The 25,181-nt window shown below is 33.4% G+C and overlaps 1 protein-coding gene across 10 annotated transcripts in view; it reads left to right on the top strand.

Moving 5' to 3' along the window:
- Positions 1–25,181, top strand: part of LOC106873280 (septin-7) — a 93,835-nt gene that overhangs the window by 5,869 nt on the left and 62,785 nt on the right. For 4 of the 10 annotated variants that reach the window (XM_089358230.1, XM_014920579.3, XM_014920578.3 and 1 more), the window contains exons 1-2: positions 3,285–3,861; positions 16,402–16,660. In XM_089358230.1, coding sequence (XP_089214356.1) covers positions 3,475–3,861; positions 16,402–16,660 — 646 coding nt within the window. In that variant the 5' untranslated portion in view covers positions 3,285–3,474. Of the gene's footprint in view, positions 1–3,284; positions 3,862–8,249; positions 8,631–16,401; positions 16,661–25,181 lie in introns of those variants that run through there. The other 6 variants (XM_089358494.1, XM_089358447.1, XM_089358402.1 and 3 more) reach the window with 5 other exon arrangements.

The following is a 25,181-nucleotide window of genomic DNA, read 5'->3' as shown; positions in this document are numbered from 1 at the left end:
CACATGGAGCTGTTGAGACTCCAGTTGTCTGTCATGGCATGGATTTTATGGCTGAATGCCCTTCCTAACACCAACCACTTTACAGTGTGTACTGGGTGCTTTTTATGTACCACCGACACAGTTGCATTTATACAGCACTGGCACAAGTGCATTTTATGTGGCACTGGCACCTGTAAAGGACAAACCTGTATGTATAGATGACAGCAGTTTTACTTAGCTTGGTGTGTCTTCTCAAGTACAGCAAATCACCAGAACTCCCAGTCCCTTGTCGTTATCTCAGTGACGCCCAGCATCCAAAGATCCTTTCTCACCACTTCTTCCCATGTCTTCCTAGGTCTACCCTTCCCACAGGTTCCCTCCACAATTAGAGCTTGGCACTTCTTTATGCAGCTGTCCTTGAGTTAATCATGAATTATCTCATAACTTCAAAATTTCACTTATGTTGTAGTTTATTTTTAGAATGACATTGTAGAGTAGAAGTGAGGGGCCAGATTTGGCTAGTTTGAATATAAAACAGGTAGAAATATTCTGGCCAGGTATGGTTGGTTTAAAATGCTAAAGTGTTTAGTCTTTTGTAATAATTTTTACAGTCATCAATTGAATGACTTTTCTGAGTTGGAGGAATTTTATAGAAATATTTGTTAGAACTCTTGTTGAGATTATGAATGCAGACTTTATCTAGACTTCAGAAATTTAATGCAGCTTCAAACCAATATTTCAATAAGTTTGCTCTACTCAGAATGTCATTCTCTCCATATATAGGTACAGTCATGCGTATGTAGTAAAGAAATTTGCTTCACAACCACATGGTTTCGAGTTCAGTCCTGCTGTATGGCAAGTGTCTTCTACTATAGCCCAATTGACAGAAACTGAATGAAGCATTGAATGTTAGGGCATCGCCTTGAAGGTTTTAGTCAAAGAAATTGACCTCCAGTACCTTTTATTTTTACTGAACTGCTAAGTTGTAGGAACTTAAACAAATCAGCACCAATTGTCAAGCAGTGATAGGGAACACACACACATGCACAACAGGCTTCTTTCAATTTCCGTCTACCAGATGCACTCGTGGCTTTCAGTGGCCCAAGCCTATAGTCAGAAGACACTTGCCCAAGGTGTCATGCAGTGGGACTGGACCTGGGCTCCATGTGTTTGAGAAGCAAACTTCTTACCACATAGCCATGTCTGTGCCTATAACATTCATCTCGAGAAAGCATCTCATATAGCCATATAGTGCTAAAAAGCACATAAATTGTCAGTAGCAGGCAAAAAGCATCCAACAACAGTTGTAGAATAGCTAAATCATGATTCTTATGTCTGCATGTCATCATTGTTGTAAATTGTTGTAAATGAATGTCATTTATTTCTCTTATTCTGTGGAAACATGTTTGGCTTTGGGGAAATACCTTGTCTGGAAACAGGTAAGGATTAACATGAAGGGCATCCAGCCATAGAAAATCTGCTTTATAAACTCTGTCCAACCCATGCAAGTATGGAAAAATGAACGTTAAAACATAGATGGTGATGTATATAATGTGCATGTGAGATGGACTCATTGTTGGCACTCCGTCGCTTACAACGTCAAGGGTTCCAGTTGATCCAATCAACGGAACAGCCTGCTCTTGGAATTAACGTGCAAGTGGCTGAGCACTCCACAGACACGTGTACCCTTAATGTAGTTCTCGGGGATATTCAGCATGACACAGTGTGACAAGGCTGACCCTTTGAATTACAGGCACCACAGAAACAGGAAGTAAGAGTGAGAGAAAGTTTTGGTGAAAGAGTACAGCAGGGTTCGCCACCATCCCCTGCCGGAGCCTCGTGGAGCTTTAGGTGTTTTCGCTCAATAAACACTCACAACGCCCGGTCTGAGAATCGAAACCGTGATCCTATGACCACGAGTCCGCTGCCCTAACCACTGGGCCATTGCGCCTCCACGAGATGGACTCATACTCACATAAATTGCAACATATAAGCAATCAGCTGTTTGATCAACTGGAAAATCTTTTCATTGAATTAATATGCAAAGCAGCTGGATATTCCACAGACGCTAGTGCTGGTGCCACTTCTCATGTTTGTGCCATGTTAAAAGCACTGGTGATGGTGCCACATAAAAAGCAGCCTGTACATACTGTGGAGTGGTTGGTGTTAGGAAGGGTATCCACCTGTAGAAACCCTGCCAGAACTGACAGTGGACCCTGGGTCAAACTGTCAAACCCATACCAGCATAGAAAACGGACGTTAAATGATGATAATGATGATGACTAGTAACACAAGTGTAACAAGGCTGAACTTTTGAACTACAATTAACTCACAAGACTTGAGTCAACCTGAGGCGATGGCAAATACACTTGCTCAGGTTGCCGTACAGTAGGATTAGAACTCAGGTCCTCGTAGGCTCGAAGCAAATTTCTTAACCACTTAGCCATGCCTGTGTACACACACACGCACGCACGTACACACACACACAAAACACAACGTGTATATATAATTCTATATATACGTGTGTGTGCTGTATATATATATATATATATATATATGGCATGTTTTTATTTATATATGTGTTTATGTATGTATGAAGGTAGCTAAATGTATTATATGTGTATATATTGTATATGTCAAAATAACGCTTATAGTCTCACGTAAAAAAAAAATCATCAACAATAATCATTTACTTTTCATTAAAGTTAAATTCTGCGTTGCTAACATATCTTTCTAAAACTGACCGCCATCTCTTTCCAAACAACAAGATAAAAATTGTGAATATTATTTGCTAAGAGAATTCTTGCTGTTTACCTTAACCATAGTTAAGAAATTGTAGCAATTTGTTATAACTATTGTGAAAGTAGTAACAACTGATGACATTTCACCAGTCTTTCGTTGAGCATTTTATTTCATTCTGTCCTTATTTTCACACTAGTTTACTCCTGTGCTTTAATCAGATTTTAAAATATTTAAATATATTTTAAAATATTTTATAACATAATAGGCCCCCCAAAAGTTACATATTTGTATATTTCACTAGGCCTATTTAGTCATTAGTATTTAAAATAATTTACTTTTTTCTTCTGCTGTTCGTAAACGAATTTTACGACATCTGGTAGATATTATATGCCTTATTTCATAGTCGCAAAATAACCGAGTAACAGGCTTTATTTAAACAAAATGGAGCTAAGGATTGGCAATGATTTGAATCAATTTTTTTTTCTTCACTGTCTCCTTCTTACGTCTTTCCCATCTCCCTACTAATTCTACTTATCACCGTTTACTATACCACCGTCATCTTTATTGCTGCTGCTGCTACGACTGCCGCAACAACACGTTTAGTGTGTGTAATATTATGTTTCATTCTCAACGCTATCGAAACTGACTAAATGTTCACTTCGGGTGAGTGAGAAAGTTTTGAAAACTTGCAGCTGGTTAAACAAACTCAGTTAAACCTTTAGTATCTGATATATCATTGTTGTGGTGTGAAGAATGAATCGTGGATCTGCACCTCCACCACCAGAAAAACCGCCTTCCGTGGCTGAAAGAACAAGACTTTTGAAATCTAGTTTCCGTCGAGATGATGTTGACAGACCTAAAGTTGTTGACAAATCTCGTCTTTTGTGCGAGAAGCCTGATGCGAATCCTATACTTATGACCTCTTCCCGGATTGCTAATGGAGAAGGAAATCCATCCCTAAACATTAGTGGTGGTACCTCAATCCAATTAACTTCTACCATGTCTAGTACAACAACAGTAAACAATGTACATATAACTGGTGTCTCTGACTGGTCTCCGAACTCTGAAAATAAACCTGTTAACGGTGTATCAAATACTATTATAAATACAGATTGTAACAAAGAAAATTCCAAGTTGGCTGTAAGTACTATTTCCTCCTTCGATTCCGATTGAATTGTCTTGTGTTCCGCTTTGATAGGTTCAATATATAACTGTGACCAAATTTGTCCCTATGTTCTGCTTTTGGATCACGACTCAGGCGAAATATAATAATTTTTTTTCCATATTAGGTATCATTTATTTTATTCTTTTAATATTTATTATTAATTCTATCAATTTAGCCTCTGACTCAGATTTGCCCTACCCTTCCTCCTTCAACTTCCATCTGTTCAGCTTGTCTCTCTATATACAGTCCCATGCTGATTTAGTCATAAATTGAATTCTATTTTTTATAGTCATATTTATTTTGAGTTATAAATAACATAGAAAGTTGTTGTTTTTATAACTAGAAGAAAAGATAATGAATATAATTGTCGGATTTTTAGTCTTATAAATCCGAGTACACATCCCATCAAAGGTGATTCGACTTGATGAGTTCTGTCCGTAACAATCTATTCACTCGTATTTCTTGGGTACTGATAAACTACAAGTGTCAATCAACACCTACAGGCTATGATGTACTCGAGAGAAAGGGAAAGTTATTTGATTATTTATTAGCTATTTTATTTTTAATTATAAAGTCAATAAATTTGATTTAATTTTTCGAATGTTATCATCAGTATCTTATAAGGATAGCAGTTGTTGATGAACAGTTTTTCTCTTTAAAACGACTTGAAATAAAAAGGTTTACATGAAGAACTGATATCATGTGTAATCAATCCAAACTTGATTGTTCTACCGTTTCATCACAATAACAATGTGAGCAGGTGATGACAAAGAAATGTTAGTAATATACGAGGCGTGAAGTTCATATCAGTTGTAGATGGATAATCAGTAGGAAAGGGAAGAATGGTGTTATAGTTAAGGTATTGCATATTTGAGTCATGGTTTCCTATTCTAGCAGAAACGTTTTGGGGTCTATTAAAGGGTAACAATCATAGAAAAGCATGCATATTCTCCGACGTGTTTGCAGGAATAAATTACTTATTTGATGTTCATTTATAATTTGATTTTTGTCTTTAATAACCGTGTTGTAAATCAACTATTAAATCAGCTGGTCATGACTGATGAAGTATTCGCAAGAATTCAATTGATATATCAGACTTCATTTCGACGAACTTTAAGAAGCGACAAGTGGAAAGCGAAATTTCTTGCAATTACTAGAAAATTTGGCGACTTTCGATACTAGTATCGAAAGATCGCCGAAAATTTATTAGAATACTTGAAGATGAACCAAGAGAAAATATTTTCTTCATTCATATTCTTTTATATTTACGTATATTTTTCAATACATGATATAACCCTCTGGTATGTATGGTTTAGAAAAACATCTAAATACTGTAAAAGGAAAATATCAGGAAAATATTCACAGTATCCAACAATAAGTATTACAGAATGAAAGTAATCAGTTGAAAAAAAGTCCTTTCCTACGTATTGATACCTTATTTTCGTCTGTTATTTTATCGATTGCTCGTCGAACAGCTAAGTTTAATGCACATAAAGGGACACGAGAATGGTCACAAATATACGAGGAGTGAGCTTATAATCCTTGATAGGGCTACAGAGAATTTGTTGCAAAAAGCAAGAGATATTAATATGAATCGTATATCCAATAATGATGTATGAATGCTAAAACAGAACAATTTAACTTATGATAGAAGATAATTTGATGTATTCGAAATGTGATGCTGGAGAAAAATAATTCTGTGAACGGAAAGAATACACAGATCACTATGACAGCAAATGTAACTTAAGAATACTGTGGAAGCGTTGATTGCCAAGCAAAGATTTAAAATTCTTTGGTCATGTTATAAGGACGGAAAGCACTGGATACGAAACTGACTAAATGGCGGAATGATATCTATGAATCAACTCTTGATGTGTGTGAGGTACTGTTGAAATCGTAAGTAGTCGAGCGTGACTTCAGGCTACAGAAAACTGGTGACAGGTTTTCACTATCGAATCCCACTTACAAAAGGATTAGTCAAACTCAGTGCTGCGGTAGAAGTGTTACAGATAGAATGGAACCTGGAACATTACTTGTTTTAATTATTCGTTCAGTTTACTTACGGATTTAATGTGAAATAAAATATTGTTTTTCAATATCATGTATCAAGAACATGAGCATTCTAAAGTGCTTTTTCAAGTCTTCGTATAAATCAAAAAGTAAAATAATATATAAATAATTGAAAATGGTAAAATTAATCAAGTTTTTTAATTGGTTTTTTTTTTTTTTTTTTTCCTTGTGGTCAGCGATCTTATATCTTTAAGACTATTCTTTTTATTTATCTTTAACTTTTACTTGTTTGTCATTAGGTGTCCATGCTGGGGTACCGCTTTGAACTTATCCCAGTACTTTTTTTTTTAAACTTGGTACTTGTTCTATTGGTCTCTTGCAGAACAGTCACGTTACAGGGGATGTAAACAAACGAACACTGGTTATCAGGTGGTAAGATGGGTACAAAAACACTCACACATATACATGATAGGCTTCTTTTAGTTTCCATCTACCGAATCTGCTCACAAGGCTTTGGTCAGTTCAAAGCTATAGCAGATGCTTGCCCAAGGTCCCATACAATGGGACTGAAACCAGAACCATGTATTTTTATGTTCTACAACCATTTTTGAGTCCCATATTTTAAAGGGCTGAAACTTGGTTACAAATCACAAAATTGAGAATGGATGTAGTGTTCAGTGGATTTTTAGAAAATATTAAGAATAAGGAAACTTGAAAGAATTTCTTATATTGGATTAGGTTTAAAAAAGTAGTGATTGTCCAAATATAACTTTCTAAACAAGATCAAGTGCTTAATGGTGAAAATAGTCTAATATTGTCCTTTAGATAGGTTTCTGACATTTTCATATTTCTGCTGCTCATTGGCCATCTAGAACCTAAAATGGCTATTTTAGTTAAATGCAATGAAGTGTAATTTAATGTGGGAATCAGTTCATTTGGTTTCTCTTTTTTGCCAAGACAGTCTTTTTTTTTTTTTTGATGTATTGCTTCTTGGTTTACTCTTAGGCATGGCTGTTAAGAAGCTTGCTTTGCAACCATGATTATTAGGCAAATTCATTTTGCTATAGTGCTAAAGCAACCAATACCTTGTGAGTGAATTTGGTAGATGGAAACTGAAAGCCCATTGTGTGTATGTCTATATGTGTGTGTGTCTTTTATGTTTGTTTCCTGTTCCTCCAACTGTGTGACAACCCATGTTGGCTTCTTTGCATCACCATAACTTGGCAGTTCACCAAAAAAAGACTGGTAGAATAGATACCATACCATCATCATCCATCCATTTTCCATTCTGGTATGGGTTGGATGGGTTGACCAGAGCTGGCAAGCTGGAGAGCTGCAGGTTCCAGTCTAATTTGGCTTGGTTTCTACAGTGGGATGCGTTCCCTAATTCCAACTATATTACAGAGTGTGCTGGGTGCTCTTTTCATGGACTAGCATGGGTACTTTTTACCAAAAAGAAAATATTGGGGTCAATTTGCTTGACTAACTCTTCTAGGTTATGCCCCTGCATGACTACAATTCAGTAACTAAAACAAGTAAAAATATATAAAAGAAAAAAAAAGTTCATTTTGAAATAGAAATTAAATTCATTTTGAAATAGAATTATAAATCAGCTTTCTTCCTACTTATTAATTGGTTTTGTTATAGTTAAAAATCATCAAAGCCAACATAATGATTTCATTTAATAGGATTATCTTTATAATCTGTCTTTTTATATCAGACAATACAATTGTTTCTGGAGATTTGGATAAAACTTATATTTATTTAATCTTTAGAAATATTGTTGCTTTGTTTCCTCATTAATATAAGTGTTGCAAATAAGAATATTGGTGATCCAGAAAAAGTTTACAATCAAAATTTATACAAAACTATTCTCTTTATTTTCTTAATGAATCTCTTGATGCATACTAAAAAGACAGTGAAAGATGTATTTTGGAAGTTATTTTGTCTTTTTGTTAATGTTCTCAGTATAAAATTATGGTGTTAGTGAAAGTTGTATATAGGATTAGGATTTAAGCTGGCGTGATCCTTTCATCAAGTGGTTATCAAGTTAATCTTTGGGTGGAAATACTCAAATATTTAGAAAAAAGTTATCTTTTTCTTACAATTTACTGTTCCTTGAGCCTGTCAACTCCATCTTGATTATTTTATCCTTGCTTTTATATAAACTGTTGATACTTGTTGAGGAAATAGTAATTTAAGCCCAACATACTTTGCACTTGTTATATTTTAGTCTAAACTACATTTCCTCTCACTTTATTGCTAAAAGCAAAACACAGTAGGTGCCTAGTTGGAATGGAAGGGGAAAAAAAGGAAGTTGTTTATATTCTACCTTTGTTTAAATGTTGAACCCATTTAGTGTGTGTGTTTAGGGGTGTGATGTGTTAGCATAATGGTTTGATCTTCTAGAAATCATTTAAAATTCTTCCCAAACTGATTTCTAATTAATTAAATTGGATTTGGGATTGCTGAAAGTTTTATTTTTATCTTTAACATAGTATGAAATCTTTTGCTTTGTTCATTTATGGAATTAATGCAGAAAAGAGCTTAATCACTTCCTAAAGTATTTTAAAAATTTTGCTATGAAAGTTCCTTTGTCCTGCTTGAGATATATAATTTAGCAGGATGTAGGAATACTTGTCATTATATTATGGCTGATAAAGAGCAACAATACATTACTACTTTTAATAATGTATTCACAGATAAAGACTTAGAATTTGGAGACAGCCTTGATGTAAGCTTTAATTTTTTTTTTTTTTTTCAGTAATCTTTTATTTTGGAAAATAATTTTAAATCAGTCATGTTAATAATTTTGTTAAATAGATATCTTGATGTATTTTTATACTTAAGCTCATACAGATGTCTTGTCGAGAGACACTTCAGTGTGAGAGGTTGGAGTAGACAAAATCATGTGATAATTCAACATTTTAGAAACAATTAGGTTTTTGTATTCAAGACAACTGAAGATTCCATGTCTCTGCTAAAAAAAAAAAAGAAAGAAAATCTTCCTTAAATTTTTTTAAAAGTCACCTTCTTTGTTATTCACTATTCACTCCAGAAAATACCAATATAGTCTTTACTGGTAATATTGCTTATGTTTAGCTCACATTTGATTATGAATTTGATGTTTACATTTAGCTCCGTTTTCAATGTTTACTGATTTTAGTTTTAATTTCTCAGCACAGAAATTCAAGATTTCTTAATAGATTGTTTTAATAAGCAGATCATCACCTCATCAGTATTATTCTTAAGTCTGTTTTTCTATGTTGGTATCAAGTGAATTTCGCTCACAGCACATTGGTCAGCCCAAGACTGAAGAAGAGACTTGCCCAGAGCACTATACTGTGAGAGCAAACCTGAAACCATAAGGTTGTGAAAAACTTCTTAACTCCACAGCCATGCCTGTGCTTAAGCTGTGCCTGCATCTATTATATAAGAAAATCATATAAAAAAAAACGAATTAAAATGTGAAAATTATATTATTTGAGTTTTAGTTATACTTGAAGTGATGTCTCACTTTAGTCCTAACAGAAAGGCATATTTATTCCTCCATCATCATACCATTTTAGCATCATCTTTTACATACTTGTATGGTTAGATGGAATTCACTGAGGCAGATTTTCTATGGTCTGACACCCTTCCTATTGCCAGCTGTCACCTGTTTCCAAGCAAGGTAATATTTCCCCTTGGCCAAACATTATTCACAGAAGACTTGGAAACAAGCAACATAGGTTGTATGATGGTGATGTCCGTTTGGTACACACAAACACACACACATACATCAATTTTTTTATATATATATATATATATATATATATGATTCGCTTCTTTCAGTTTCCCTGTCCACTCACAAGGCCTTAGTCACATGCTTAAGGTGTTGTGCAGTGGGAGTGAACCTGAAACCACATGGTTAGAAAATAGGCCTCTCAACCACCTTAACCACACAGCCACATCTGCACCTATTTAGAAAATAGCAACACTCAATACAAAGGAGACCATACAAATTGAATGAATACAAATGTCATACAGTGGCTCTTCAGGTATTCTAAATGAGAACTGTTATTTCCAGTGCATTACTGCAAAATGTATGTTCTGTGTTTAAATATTTGGGACAGTAGTTCATTTGTAAAAAGAATGATATTTAAGTGACCTGTATTAAGGCTGATTCCAGGGGCGTGGAGCCTATATAGTGTTTTAATTTTAAGAATGTAGTTACTTAAAATTGTGTTATAGGTCATGAAAAATTTGAGACTGAATAAGTATTTTTCACCCTCTCTAACCAACAGAATGATTATGTCATGTAAAGATTTGTTTTTTCAAGAACCCTGTTTTAGAATAATGATAGTCAATTAGCATAACACTTTCCTCTAAAAAGTAAGAAAAAGATCATTTGAAAAGAGCATTGTTTTTCTCTAACAATGGAACCTTTGCTCAGTATACTATCATACCTAAACTGTGAGGCGTTCTGAAAACCAGCTATGGAAAGATGCTTGATGCATTCAACATGCAGATGCTATTGTAATATACCAGCTGTCCAATGGAGGGACTGTCTCATGGAGTTGGGAAGGAAGAGAAGATAGTCAAGCAGCAATCAGTGTTTGCAGCTGAATGCAAACAGCATCTCACATGCTTAGCTATGCTGCATAACAGTCTCTAACCAAACACACAAAGTAAGTGCTTTTGTGGGGCTCAAAGGAATAAAAGAATCCACTCAAAAATTAATTAGTAACAGATGATAATTAGGGGTACCTGGATGGTAAACAAGCCCTAAAATGTTGCAATAAGGATTAGCACTGGCTGAGCTAGAAATCTTAGATTGCTTCCTGCATCACACAAGTGTGGAATCTGCTCATACAAATGCTAAATCAAAGCTGTTCTATATAAGTTACTGCTTAAATATTATAGATAGTTTATGGATATTAAATTTGCTTGCAATTGCTTCAAACATTATGAGAAAAATAGTTTTCAGTTAAAATATACCTCTTTACAACTATGCATACAAAATTGTCAATATCAGAAATATAATGCTTTTCTAAGTTAAAACTTCTCAATTTATTTTTGTTTTCTTGTTCTACTACTCTCAAAATCTTTTATTTATTATCTTCTAAAATATCTTTCTTGGTGCTCAGCTGCATGATTTTTGTTTACTTCAGTTTTCCGTTTCCTGATATACACCACCATTGTTTTTAGTTAAACCTTTGCTTTGTTCTCAAGTTTTATATTTTGATGTAAAAGATTCTGCAAGTCTTGTAAGGAAAAGTCTTGATACATAGAATGTGTGATTATTTATTGGTACTAGTTTAATACATTCACAGATTGCTTCACAGAGAACTTTGAAAATATACACGGTACTTTTTTTTTTATCCTAAGTAAACTAAGGAAAGTATGTTTACCCAGTCTTGTGGTACACAAACAAACTCATCATTAAATATCTGTCTTTTGGGGCTCTTCCTCTTCCATAAGTTCCATCCATATTAAGCAGTCAGTACTTCTTTATACAGCTGCTCTCATCCCATATCTATGTAACCTTCTCTCTTGCACACATCTTATTCCTCTTATGTCCAGATTTTGCTATTTTGTTCTTGAGCAAAATACTTCATCTAATGTTGCTCTATGATCACTTTGACATCTGATATGTGGCACATTATGCACTTATACAGAAAGTGCCTATTTGATGGAGGGAGTGAGCTTGTGTGCAGCACAAAAATTTCATCACTATAAGCCAATCAGCTAGGCAGGTTGTTCTAAATGCAACACAGTCCTATGATCAACAATGCTACAACTATAACTATCCCTTGTTTCATATATCTAGAATTAAACTGTGTAATGTCTTTTTTCTGTTTTCAAGATGGTTAGTATTGACTAAGGAGGATTCGGCTGCTATTTCTAGCCAGTCGTGTGACCATATAGAAACTGCCTTGTTGGTTCATTATTATGAAAGTATAGCTGGATAAATAGTGATGGATTGCTTCCAGAATAGAATTTTTGTTATCAATGAAATTGATGTGTCTAGTGATAATCCTAATTTAAAATTATCTTTGTATTATTACCAACGTACACACGAATTTTAGCTGCTTTGTTTGTACTGGACAAAATGAAAATATGTATTCTTTATTAGCTGTAATTAACCATGGGTTTCCATGTATAAGTTTTCAATGTTTTATGAAATAATGATCGATTCACTTTATAATAACGAATTGAGGAAACAATTAGCTTCATATTTCTAAACAGCAGCAATATATTAAGTAGTGATGTTGATTAACAAAACAAAAAAAAGGCCTCAATAATTTATTCTGGTAACAAATACTTCATCAGTAAACATGATATTGATAAATAAAGGCTACTTTTTCTTTCCTGAATAAATTTTTATTAAGCATTTCATGACGAGGACAGCTTGTATGAGAAAAAGACTACTGTAGTCTAACTTATTTTATTCTGTTCAGTGGGTTGGCTGAAAATTTGTTAATGATGTAGCTTTATTGAGGAAGGATTGTACATACTCCCTTGTGTGAGACCTACAGAATGAAAAAAGTGTAGGTGGTGCGGAAACAGAAAGCCAGAAGTCGCAAGTAGTTTAAAAGTGGGTGTGGGATGGTGTAAACTCTTAAGATCAACAACTAAATAAATAAAACTTAACTGATGTGAGTATTTATCTAGCCAATCTTGTCAAAATAATATTTCAGGATGACAATAATACAATTTGCAGTTGTTTATTAATTTTAAAAGTCTAATTCTACTAGTAAACTAGTAAAAATTGTGTTGGCTTCAAGTTGGATGTCCTTATTTAATGGTTTTGTCGAAAATCCCTTGGTATATTGTTACATGCCATTTATCAGTATTTTTTTTTCTATTCTAAACTATCAAGCACTTGCTTCCTTCCTCAAAGCTGTAAATAATGTAAAAGAAAGTATTATTATTATTATTATTATTATTATTATTTATCATCATCATTTAACATCCGCTTTCCATGCTGACATTATTATTACTAGCAAACTTACCCATCTACGATGGGTGGTAAGAGCAGGGTGCAAATCAAGACAATTTAAGTTGTACTTATTTTTATTCATTATATTTGATAGTGCCAAACTATATAGTGTACCTTATTGAACAATATATATATATATGTAAACATAAGTTTCAAATTAGCTGAATTCGTTGCCCTACTCATCGCGATATACAGCTGACCGTGCGTGAACATGGGAGAGGGCAGAAACACACCGACGCGATCCAAAGTCTGACCCTGAGACTTGTTGGCCGTAAAGGAGAAGGCTAATTTGATAGGAAGCTGCTTGTGTCGTAACTGAAATGGAAACTGATTATCTGAAGGCATCAGAGGTATCCGAGGTATAAACAAACGTTTGCCAGTGTGAGGACCAGTTGCTATCACTACTTCGATGACGTGAGAGTTAAATTCCGTAACAGTGTATCTTGTTCCGTTCCAGTGTTCATTAGCTGGGTCAAAATTCCGAAGCAGCATAATCGGACAACCCTTCTTCAAAGTTATTGTGTGTACTGGTAGTCCCGATGGATAAAAATCTTTTGTTACATTTTAATTAACGCGTAATATAATGCAATCATATCATGTCATTCACTGTTTTGTACCTCGTAGTATGATACATAGCAGGAAAAGTTACCAAAGCAAAAATCCTAAATGTTGACTGTAGACACGCTCCTTCGCAAATGATTAGCTATTATTTTGTAAACAATGTTTCGAAACTCTTCATGTGTTCGAAAGGAGAGATGCGACCCTCGCACTCAGTGTAGGAGGCCCAGGTTGCCAAAGTTACTTCATTCAAGGGGTTGGTGGAGCGGGGGCAGGGGGGGAGAAGCGGTCGGACTGATCTCAGCCGGAGAAGGTATGCCTCTCTATTCCTCTTACAAAACTTACCTCCAGGTGCCAAATTTGCCTCAATTGATGGTATTATTCGGGTAGGGGGGGGGGGCAGAAGGAAGAGGTCAAGCATGTCCCTTTCAGAGGGTATAGGCCACCCTATTCCTTCTGCCAAAATTATCTCCGGGTGCCAAAGTTACCTCAATTGACGGAATTTCTCTGAAAATAGGGGGTAGGTGGGACTTAACCTATATATTAACCACCCTAGAGAACCCCAGAACACCCCTACAAGTTTCATGCTGGTTGGCCCAACCGTTTGGCCGTGATGTGAGTACAGACGGACGGACGGACGGACATTACACCCATTATAGTATGATTTTTTATCCTGATGACTTATGAATTAAAATTCTTAAACAGTTTATGCCATCATTTCTGGAAGTCTCTGCTTGTCCTTAACTTCATAGTTCTTTACTGTTTGTTTGTACTTCAATTCCATCTACCAGCAATAAAGCAGATTTTATAACACTTGAGGAATATTAATACTATAAATGTTAACTGATAAAATTAAACAAGTTATTTGCACAATTCAAGCAATAATTGTGAAAAACTACACGAAAGATTTTTTTTTTTTCACAGAATTATGTTGACTTCAAACAAAACAAAAATGTAAGGCAATGCCTGATATGTTTGGGAAGATCAGTTGGGTTTTATAATTAAGTTGAAAATTTCGAAGTAATTTATTAAAAAGCAATAAAATTACAACATACTTAGCTACTTATCTTAAAACTTTTTTTTTTCTTTACTTGCTGTTTTAACCAGGCTAGAATTTATGTAGTGTATTACATAAAGACATCAGTGTAAGTTTATTATTTGTATATTTTAGTTAATTAATGAGAGGATGTCCTTGTTGAAAATGCTTCACAGATCTTTGTATTTTCTTACTTCCTTTTTCTTTTTATGTGTAACTTTCAATGTGGCTTAGTAGACACATGTTTTGCTTTTTTTATGATTTGAAATTTCTTGCTGGTTTCTGTATTAAAACTTGTCTGCAAGTTATATACTTTGTCAGACAAAAATAATTGAATTCAAATAGGGAAAAAACTGTCTCATCTATTCCAATCATACAATTCTGACTAGATTTTTGTCACACATTTGTTGCTCAAGTATGTGAACAACATGTTAGAACATTTCATGCAAACATTCTGCTTACTGTTCCTTTGAAATTTAAAATTCAGTTAAAACTAAATATAATGATATAAATATTTGTCTTGAAAAATCGTATAGAATATTAGCTTTAGTACCACTTATCTTTCTCTTTACAAAGGTAAATGTATGAGCTAAAATTAATATTAATCTACATTAGTACATTACTTGATATCTAAATTATTTCTTGTACTGAGAGTTGGCTATTTATCAGTCTAAGCATCAAGTTATTTTAAATAGGAAACTTTAAGGAATGGCTTTAAATATATTTTTGCCAGATGTGTGCTGAATATTTTGTTGGCACAACTGAGAAGATATCAGTTTTTGTGTGCTGAGCTAGCATGAAAAGGGATAAATTTTTTTTAGTTTTTTTTTTGATTGAGGGTTAGAATAGCTAGGTCTCTGCTTTCAAGAAATAAAAAATACAACTTAATTCATATATGCTTCTTCTGTCTGAAAAGTTATATAAATTTTAGTCTTTTTTTTTTAAGCAACTTCTTTCTCCACTGCATTATTATTTTGATTTCTGCATTAGATATGTTCACCACTACTTAACTATAATTTTTTATGTACATAATGTTTACTTTTCCATGCCTGTTTGGACTGTATGTCAAACTTGTTCTCTTATTACCAATTTGGTAGTACATTGAGGTCTATGCTTTGCTGAAACATGTTCAATATTGTCTCTACATTTGTGAAAATTATTAAAATAATTTTAGTCATTTAACTAATGTTTATTTCTCTTCACTACACTAATATTTCTAATGAAATTTTTGATGTTTGGCTTTAAATATGTTCACCCACTTCTAAAGTTAGCAAGTACTGTGTCTTTTCCACAGATACACTTCACTATCACTAAAGAATATGATCCATCAGGTCATTGTAATTTTGTCGTGATTAAGATTTAAAGTCTGTTTACAATAAAATGTTTATTTAAATGTTTTTTAATTATTGTTGTATGCTTTACAGACATAGTAAGCAAATGAATAATCCTGCAAGTGGTACTAAATCTAATTTGAATAGCTCCCAATGTTAACCTTTTTATTATCACATTTCTGTTGAAATACACTGCTCTTATTTCAATTAATTTTGAGAATAATGAATAATTTACTAAAATAACTTTACTATATTAAGTAACATGAAATTTTAATGAAAACTTTTAATTTAGATCACTTTAAATCAAGAAGTTTGTATATCATAGAACCAGGAGCAGTTTCAAGCAGATTGGTATCAAAAAATTAAATACTTGTTCTTATTTTTTGGGGTTAATTCAACCAGTGTACAAAATGAATTGACTTCAATTCTATGAGGATTTTTTTTTTAATGATTTTCTCTTTACTTTAAAATAAAATCAATTTATATATTTTAGGATACGAATCCCATTCTGTATTTGAGGTAATTTTCTTACATTTAATGTTTTCTTTACATTTAAATACATATTTATTTCTCCTTTTCTTTTTTTTTTTTAAAGCTTAATGCTGCCAAAAGGGATGCTTTTTTTAAAAATGAAGCAGCACCCAAATTTGACCCTAGTACAAGGTTCGGAATGGAAAGGGAGCGTACACGAGAACGGGAAATAATTACAAAGGATGTTGACAATGATCGTAATGAGAAGCACCATCGGGAGGGTCATAAAGAACTGGAGAACTATGTAGGCTTTGCTAACTTACCAAATCAAGTTTACCGAAAATCTGTCAAAAGAGGATTTGAATTTAACTTAATGGTAGTTGGTAAGTATCTTATTTTAAATACATTTTAATTTTACCTTTATTCTTTATTGAGAAAACTTATGAAAAATAAAATAAAACGTGTAATTGCATCTTCCATGTGGCTTTCATAAAAGAAAGAACTTTATATTTTAAGTTATTTAAATGAGAAATTCTTTGGTCTTCTCATAAACTATCTTAAAATAATTTTTCATATCAATATTAGATATATAGGCATATGTATTTGCCCATATACATATAGCCAATTATTACATATATAGCTTTTTTATAGCTCACTTCCAATATATTTGAGAATTCCACTGTCACACTAATCAATCACTCCTGAACCCAGGCTCTTCCAAATGCATTATGTTTAACTGAGAAATCATTTGTGGATGTTATCCCTGAGACAACCAAACTGTGCTTATTTATTTTTATTTTATCTTGCAATTGGTGAACAATATTATCATTAACTATAAGTTTCCAATGAGCCAATTACTGGTTCATGTCATTTCTGACAGTGGAAATGATGAAGAGGTATAAGTAACTCATTGCAGGACAAAAATCACACTTGTTAGTGTCTTTGTATAAACAAAGAAACATAATGATAGAACACATGTCAATAGTAGTGCGGGCATGGCTGAGTGGTTAAAAAGTTCACTTTCCAACCATACGGTTTTAGTTTCAGTCCACTGTGTGGCACACCTTGGGCAAATGTCTTGTACTATAGCTCAGGGCTAACCAAAGCCTTCTGAGTGGATTTGGTAGATGGATGCTGAAAAAGGCCAATGTATAGGTGTGTTTGTTTATGTCTCTTGCCTTGATATCTTGGGATAGTTATAAACAAGTATCATTGTCATACAAGACAGAAGATTGTGCATTCCCAGTCGTCCATGAAGACATGTCACTTGGAAACAGGTGAGTTGACAAGAAAGCATCTGGCTGTAGAAAACCTACTTCAATGAATTCTATCTGACTCAGGCATGCATGAAAAAAGTGGACATTAAAATTATGAAAAACTTGTCTCTGATTACATATTTTGTTTAACTTGTATTAGTTTTAATATATGTTGATTATCTAGTGGAAAAGAAAGAATTATTTCTAAGTTGAAAAGTCCTCAGTTGACCTTTTAAAGTACTTTATTTAATTGTCAATAATAATTGATTGCCTTTTAATTTGTTACAAAGTAATCTTTGACATTCTGAAAAAATAATTATGATGCAGAATACCAAAACAAATCATTTTTCCTGACAATAATGAGATAGTCATCCATATACATCTTTTTAAATACAGAATGACCAAAAGTTTGCAGTTATGTTGGACATTTTTACGTCTTTATAGAATTGAAGTAATTATTTAAGTAATGCCTGTGGTATTTGTACTCTGTCCAAATACTGCAGAAGTCAACTTTACCTTTGACCCCTCTGGTGTAGATAAAATAAGTACCAGTCAAGTACTGAGGTCAATATAAGGAATTCTGCACTCCTCCAAAATACGAAGCTTTGTGCCAAATAATAAAGTTATAATATTGAACAAACCTTGACAGTTGTAATTCTTAACTGATAAGTTGGCTTCAATTCAAAATGAGGAAGCATTAATTTCTTACCGCAAAATCTAGAATTTAAATCTGATAATTATATCAAACTTCCCCGTGTATTTTTTCTAATAGTACCTTATTAACTGGAGTATTCAGACAAAAATCTCTGTCACCACAGCATTAACTAAAGGGTATTTGATAATGAGAATAAAACTTCTCTGTTACAAATGAGTAATTTTGACATTGAGAGGATAAATTCATTAACATAGTTTTAATGTATGTTTTTGGGTGAATAAAATATATAAATTGAAGAATATAACAGGTCAACTAAGGAAAAATATTTTTAGGATTGAAAAATTAGGTTATAGGGCAGGTAGATAATGTGGATGGTAAGAATTAATGCAATAGTTAAATAAACTGGAACTTGTACTTGTGTGGAACCACAAATTCCTTATTTCTGTTTTCTCTGCTTAGAAGAAAAGTCATTAAGAACAAACTTCATATTCGTTGATCGAAATATGTTTTAAGACTATTATTGAGTTGCTTTTTAGTCTGTGGCTCATTGTAGACCATCATGCATTATTATAAATGGTGTGTTGTAAACAGCTGTTTTCTTTTTTTGGAGGGGTTAGGGTTAGGGTCAAGGTTCTGGTGATAGTTACAGCAAAAATGGTTTAGTGAAGTCAGCGAGTGTCTAACAACTTATATTACTCAGCATTTAATAGATTCAGTTGATACAACTCAGCAATTTAGAGCTAATAAATCCATTAATATTGAAATTATTTTTCTGTACATAGATTTTGTATTTATATGAGTCAGATAGATGGTTAAGAAAATGAATTTTGAATATGAGTTCTACTGGTATTTGCAGGTTTTACTTGTGTTATATGAACTGGAGCAAACTATAATCAGAGACTAAAGAGATCTTACATGTTTTAAGTGGTCTTTTAGTTTTATTATTTTCCTTTTCCTGTGTACACTGCCTGTGTATTACTTGTTAAATTACATAGGCACTGTGTAGGCTGATTTATAATTTGTAGAAAAGTGGTTGAAACCTCAGGAAGTCTATGTATTGTTTGTAAATTAGTGTCAAAAACATTTTTAATTAACTTTTTTTACTGAATATTACACTCATGATTGTTTACATTACTTTTAATTTTTCTTTCATATTGTTGTTTAAGTGTAGTTAATAGGGTGTATGTCTTGTGAATATGAAGGATGTGAAGTTTTGAATGAGATGTGATGTAGAAAATAATGTTCATGTGTTACACTGAGAATTCTTCATTGTTGTAATATGTATTGTGCTTTGGGTCAGATTGGGTCAAGGACCCTAGCAAAATGGTTAAGCCTTTTGGAACAATTTATTAATGTATCCAAGATGATGTCTATGATAGTTGATTTTTGCTTTTTTTTTATCTCCTATGAAAGCTAACGTTACTATGTCTTGATGAACTAAGGTGATAAATTGTAAAAGTAGTTTCATTAGAAATAGAATAAGCGCTTATGAACTGAAAATTATAGATTGTTTTGATAAGTTATTTGAGGTTATAGATAAATTTCATGATGAGATACACCTGTTTATTAAAAGGAAATAAATAAATAAAAAACATATGTTACTACTGATTTTATTAGTGACAAAATTAAACAGAAGTACAGCTTTCTGTATTAGTCAGAACAGATAACCTGCAGTGATAAAAGAAGAATAAGTTAAATATCACCAGTTGGATAATCTCATCATCTTGGTCATCCCATAGGACACTCCTTTTTTAGGGGTTTCAGTTGCACATACTATAGGAGTCACAGGGTGCTGCTCCATGTGGTCCCGCAGTTTAACTAAAAATATTAGGGCCTCATCCATTGGCTTGCATTCAAGATCCTCTGCATGACATCCTGCTAGTTCAAAGCCAGGAATCTCATCTGTTAGGTCCTGCCGATGAGTAAATCCATGCTCTGCTGATGACACTTTGAAAGTTGGATAAGCAGTGCTAATTTGAGGGTCATAGCGAGTGTAAGTTAAAAAAGCAGGTAAATGAATATCAGATAAATATATTGGTTTTCACTTGAAAAACAACTATTGATATTGATATGTGCATATATGGCTGTGTTGTTAAAATGTTTGTGTCGTAGACTGATGGTTCTAGTTCTGAGCCTACCACACAGTAACCTCAGCAACAGTTTTCTATTATGGCCTTGGATTAACCAATACCTTGTGAATAAAATTTGAAAGAAAGAAACAGCAAACCATACATAAGCATGTGTTTGTGTCTTCACAACTCAGCTCACAAGGAAACTATATTGCATATTATATAGTTAGTAAATTGTGAAGCACTGGAGCAGTAAAATTCTCTGATAACCTCAAAATTGGTATTACAAGCAAAAGACCTACAATATATAATGGTAGTTCCACAAAAGATTTAATGACTGTTAATAGAATATCAGTGAAATAATGAAAAAGTAATAGTGAGAGTTGCAATACATATGGTAAAGCTTTGGAACATGCTGTTAAAGGAAATGTTCAGGATGAATGGAATTATCTTGTTCTGCTGAATAAAATCATGTTATAAAACAATGATAATAAGATGATTGAACAACTAACTTTTGGCATGTATTATGTATGGTTGACTTATGAAACAAATGCATCAGGAATATTTTGAGAAGTCTTGTGGATATTCTATTGATCAGGGGTTTGAGAATGAGAAACATTGATTATAGTAAAAATTTGGTGCATAGCTCTAATACAGAAATACATTTATGCAACAAAAATAAAAACCTGAAATAAATTATTTGTGCTCTCAATTATGGAACATTTTAAAATTAATAAGTTGGTTCTTAACTAATTCTTCAGTGGGATATTTATTGTCATAAAAGGCTGCCAGTGCATTCCATATAGGAGAGCAGCAGTCCATAACATGTTGTTCTGTATTCTCAAAACTAATGTATTTATTTTTTGACTGTCTTAGTTTGTGCAAAGAATTTGAATGTGTGGTGATATTTTTCCATAATATAAGTTGCATCCTGACAGAACTAGAAACTAAACTTAAGTCAAGTGAAGGCTCATAATATTAATAGATGAGTGGCCTTTTATGAAAAATAATGTCAAAACTATAAATTAATATATATTATTTCTATCTAAGTGGAGTAATTAATGTGAGAGCTTGTCAAACCAACTAATCAGTTTAAAGTGTAGTAAGTGCTCCTTATACCAAGCCATATCAAAGGCTTATTGGTGCATATTGCAGTTTATTGGAATCTTTATCAGCATAGTTGGAAACCCAAGCAAAGCTGGTTAAGCATATGAAACATTCGTTCTTTTGTGTACCCTGGGCTTATGAAAATTGAGATGAATATGTGATGCCTCCAGTTTTTGTCTTTCATGTTTGTTACTCTATCATACATCAAACTCAACATTATTAAAATGTTCTGGTAAGCTAAGATTACATTTTGTAACTGTATACTTAGAATTGGTGTGTAAGCATTTTCATTTAGAAATAAATGAAACATAAGGACTAAAAATTACAGACTGTGTTGATGGTTCAATGACTACTACCTATTTTCTTCAACTTCAGAGGGATGGAAACCTTTAAGGTAAAGAAGATACATGAGTAAATATCATGAAGCACTTAGTCTAGTACTTTTACCTGTTTCTGTAACTCAGCAGCTAGTCTTGTACTTCACAGTTTCTGCAACTCAATGGCCATCAATAGTAAGAACAATAAAAGTTATCTGCAAAAGCCTTTCCCTTTTCTGAAAATATCTTCCATTTGGAGATAAATTTCTGGAAGAAAAAAAAAGATGTGAAATATTTTAAGAGTTTATTTGGTGGAAAGTTGGCTTTAGATAGGATGCCTTATGTTACTAGTTCTGGCTTTTAGTGCTCTGAGTTCAAATCCTTCCAAAGTCAAACTTACTTTTCATTTTTGTAATGTCACACTTTACCCCTCACTGATTAAGTGAAAGCCTTTGATGTGAACAGTGGTAATAGCTCTCTCTTTCTACCCTAATCTCTTCCTACACTGGCCTTAATCAGCTACCATGCTTTTGCATCATCCACCTTCACTGCTGGCCGGTTACATCACCTAGATAACAAAACAGATCTACTTCCAACAAGGCTACTGGACACTTAAGTCTTCACTGCTACCTACTAGTATGGATCTTTTACACATGAAATCTTCTTCTCTATCAGCCTACCTAAGATCCCACTGAATCTTGTACTGTGCCCATTTGGGTTCACAGTATAGAGTACCTCTCTGCTCCCTTTCTGTGTATTGGACATAACCACTTCCTTGTTGATAGTAATGTTTTGTTTACTTAATTAACAGTTCAGCCTCTTGATTCTAAATTCTACTCTTGTGTTAGTAACCTTTTTCTAACATTTCAACAAATTCAGCTATAAGCACTGGATTGTCAGCATGCATGAATTCTTGCTAACAGCTGTCTTGGACTCCTCTGTGATGGCTTTGAGAACAATAGTAAACTGGAAGTAGTTGCAAATCAAACTCTGATGGGCACCTACTTGCACACTAAACATTCACTGGGTTCATTCCTAACTCTTACTTTCCTGAAATTACTTCAGTACATGACTTGCACAATTCTCACAAACCATTTTTCTTCCCCCAATGTTCTTATTGACCACCAGACTATGGTGTGTGATATCCTACTGAAAGCCTTCTCCAAGTCATTGAATACTAAGTATAGGATTTGTTCTACAAGACTTGCCTTGTAGTTACCTCACTAAAAAGAGGGCATCCTGACGCAGACACAAGCTGCATTACCTCTACATTGGTTCTCTCCCTGATTAGTTTTTCTGTAACTCTCTCTGCCACTTTCATGATTTGGTCATCTGTTGAATTCTTCTGTAATTACTTCTGTAGAAAACATTAATTCAACCAAATGTGTAAACTGAGTAACTATAAGATGTTATTTATAATACCAGCATGAGGATATATATTCTCTGCTTGTCAATAAATTAATGTGACTATGACAAGCCTGCTCAGCAAGAAGATTAATATTACATATAAAATGTCTTCAAGTTCCAATGCCAAGAATATATGAAAAACAATGAAAAATTATTGAATACAGAAAGGAACAAAGCATTCTACAAAGTTAGTCAATGAAGAGTATGCAAGTAATTCTGCAGTGGTATTTCCATTTTAAAGTATGCAGACATATAAGAATTTATATTCTTATTACCATATGCTTTAAATGAAAGCTAAACTAGGAAGTAAATAGTTTGTTGCTACAAGTTCTAACTGCAAACTATGGCTGCAAAAAGCCATCTGTCACTGTAGTTGTTTTAATTCATAACTACAGTTAAAGCAATTTTGTCTTTGAGCTGGTTGTTATAATAGCTCAATGCATGGTTCTGACTGGAGTTTCTGCATAATTCTATGGAGAAAAGTCATCACATAGTTTTATGTGGAGTTACCAATTGAGTTGGTCAAGAATCTAGGCTGTTGATAAAAGCAAGTCAGTCACTCTAGTTGGTATTGTATAACTGATCTACTATCTGTATCACTACTACTACTACTACTACTACTGGCATTCTCTCTAGTGACTAGACATGCTTGTTAATATAACCTGGTAATAAACACTGACTGTTAGAAATGATTGACATAGAATCACTAGCAAAAAGGTATACTTGCAGATTTATTTGACAGCTGTGAATTAAACTTATAGGTGTAAGTTCACATCACTGGCAAACCACAAATGTAGTCTTCCTTTGATCATGACAGATTTGCCACTTTTCCTTATCAAACATCTTTTCTCTTGTAGTTTACAAAGCTGCTTCCAGTCATTAGACATAATTCCATGCACTACATGATTTGACTAGATATTTTTAATATCTCAGTTATTATCTCTGGTGAGCCTACTGCTTTCCCAACCTTGATATCATTAATGGCCATTCCTACTACATAGTAGTCAACTTCAATAGCTACTTTCTCTGTTCAATTCAACCAAGGTAACCCCTCTTATTCCTGCTCAATCTCCTTGTTCAGTAACTATTTATCTCATTTCCCTGCCTCTTTCATCTTGCTGATATTAAGGGCAAATATGATGCATCATTCTATACACACATTTCACCATTGATGGCCTGATTTACTCCAATACGTTATCTCACAATCTGGAAAACCTCATGCCTCTAGTGCTCACACTATAGACATAGACAATTAGCTTCTCTCATAAATACTTAGTAACATTCTTTGCTCCCCCAGTTTCCTCTATTTTTTTCAGGCTTGTTCTTTTGCTTTTATGGTTCTATCTGCTATTTTATCATCATGTCATTCTCCACATGTGTTGTGCTGAACCCTTGCTCCGTCCTCCTTGATGTAGTTCAATGGAAGACTGTATAGTAACAAACATAACTATGCCTGTTACATTCTGAGTTGAAATTTTACTCAAGTCAACTCTACCATCATACATAAAGAGTCAATAAATATCAACTATACACTGAGACATTGGGCTAATTTCAATTAATTAACCCTCAAAATGATTACCTTGTGCCTATATAAAAAGCTAATTGTAACATCCCATAAAGTATTCTTTATACTTCACAATTTTTCTTTTTTTCTTTTGTGTGTGTAAGGTCTATGTATAAATTCATGTTGGCTGGTTTATCGTACTTCTATAAAGCTCACGCTTGCTATACTAAACTGTTAACTTTGCAACTTGAATCATAGTACATAAATGCACAAGCCATAGATGATGAGTATGAATAACTGCTCTGCAGTCTGGTAACTAAGGGTTTATTTGTATATTTTGCTTCATTATCAGTGTTCTTAAATATTGAAGTAAAGTGATCATTTTGTTGAGTGAAATAAATTCTTCATTATTATTTGTCTTAAATTCTTTGTGTATTTTGTTAAATTCTTCATGCATGAAATGTAGCAGTGAAGTTATGGTTTACTGACCACATGGTCATCAGTTAAAATTTTATTACTATCACTTTGTTATAGTTTACCCCTAAGCAAGGACCTAAGCTGGCTGGTGTCTATGATTACTGAACAAAAA

Source organism: Octopus bimaculoides, chromosome 1 (assembly GCF_046866305.1).
Source record: "Octopus bimaculoides isolate indiv1 chromosome 1, ASM4686630v1, whole genome shotgun sequence".
Lineage (NCBI taxonomy): Eukaryota > Metazoa > Mollusca > Cephalopoda > Octopoda > Octopodidae > Octopus > Octopus bimaculoides.
Note: the sequence above shows the minus strand (reverse complement) of the source record. Positions and strands in the feature narration are given on the sequence as shown.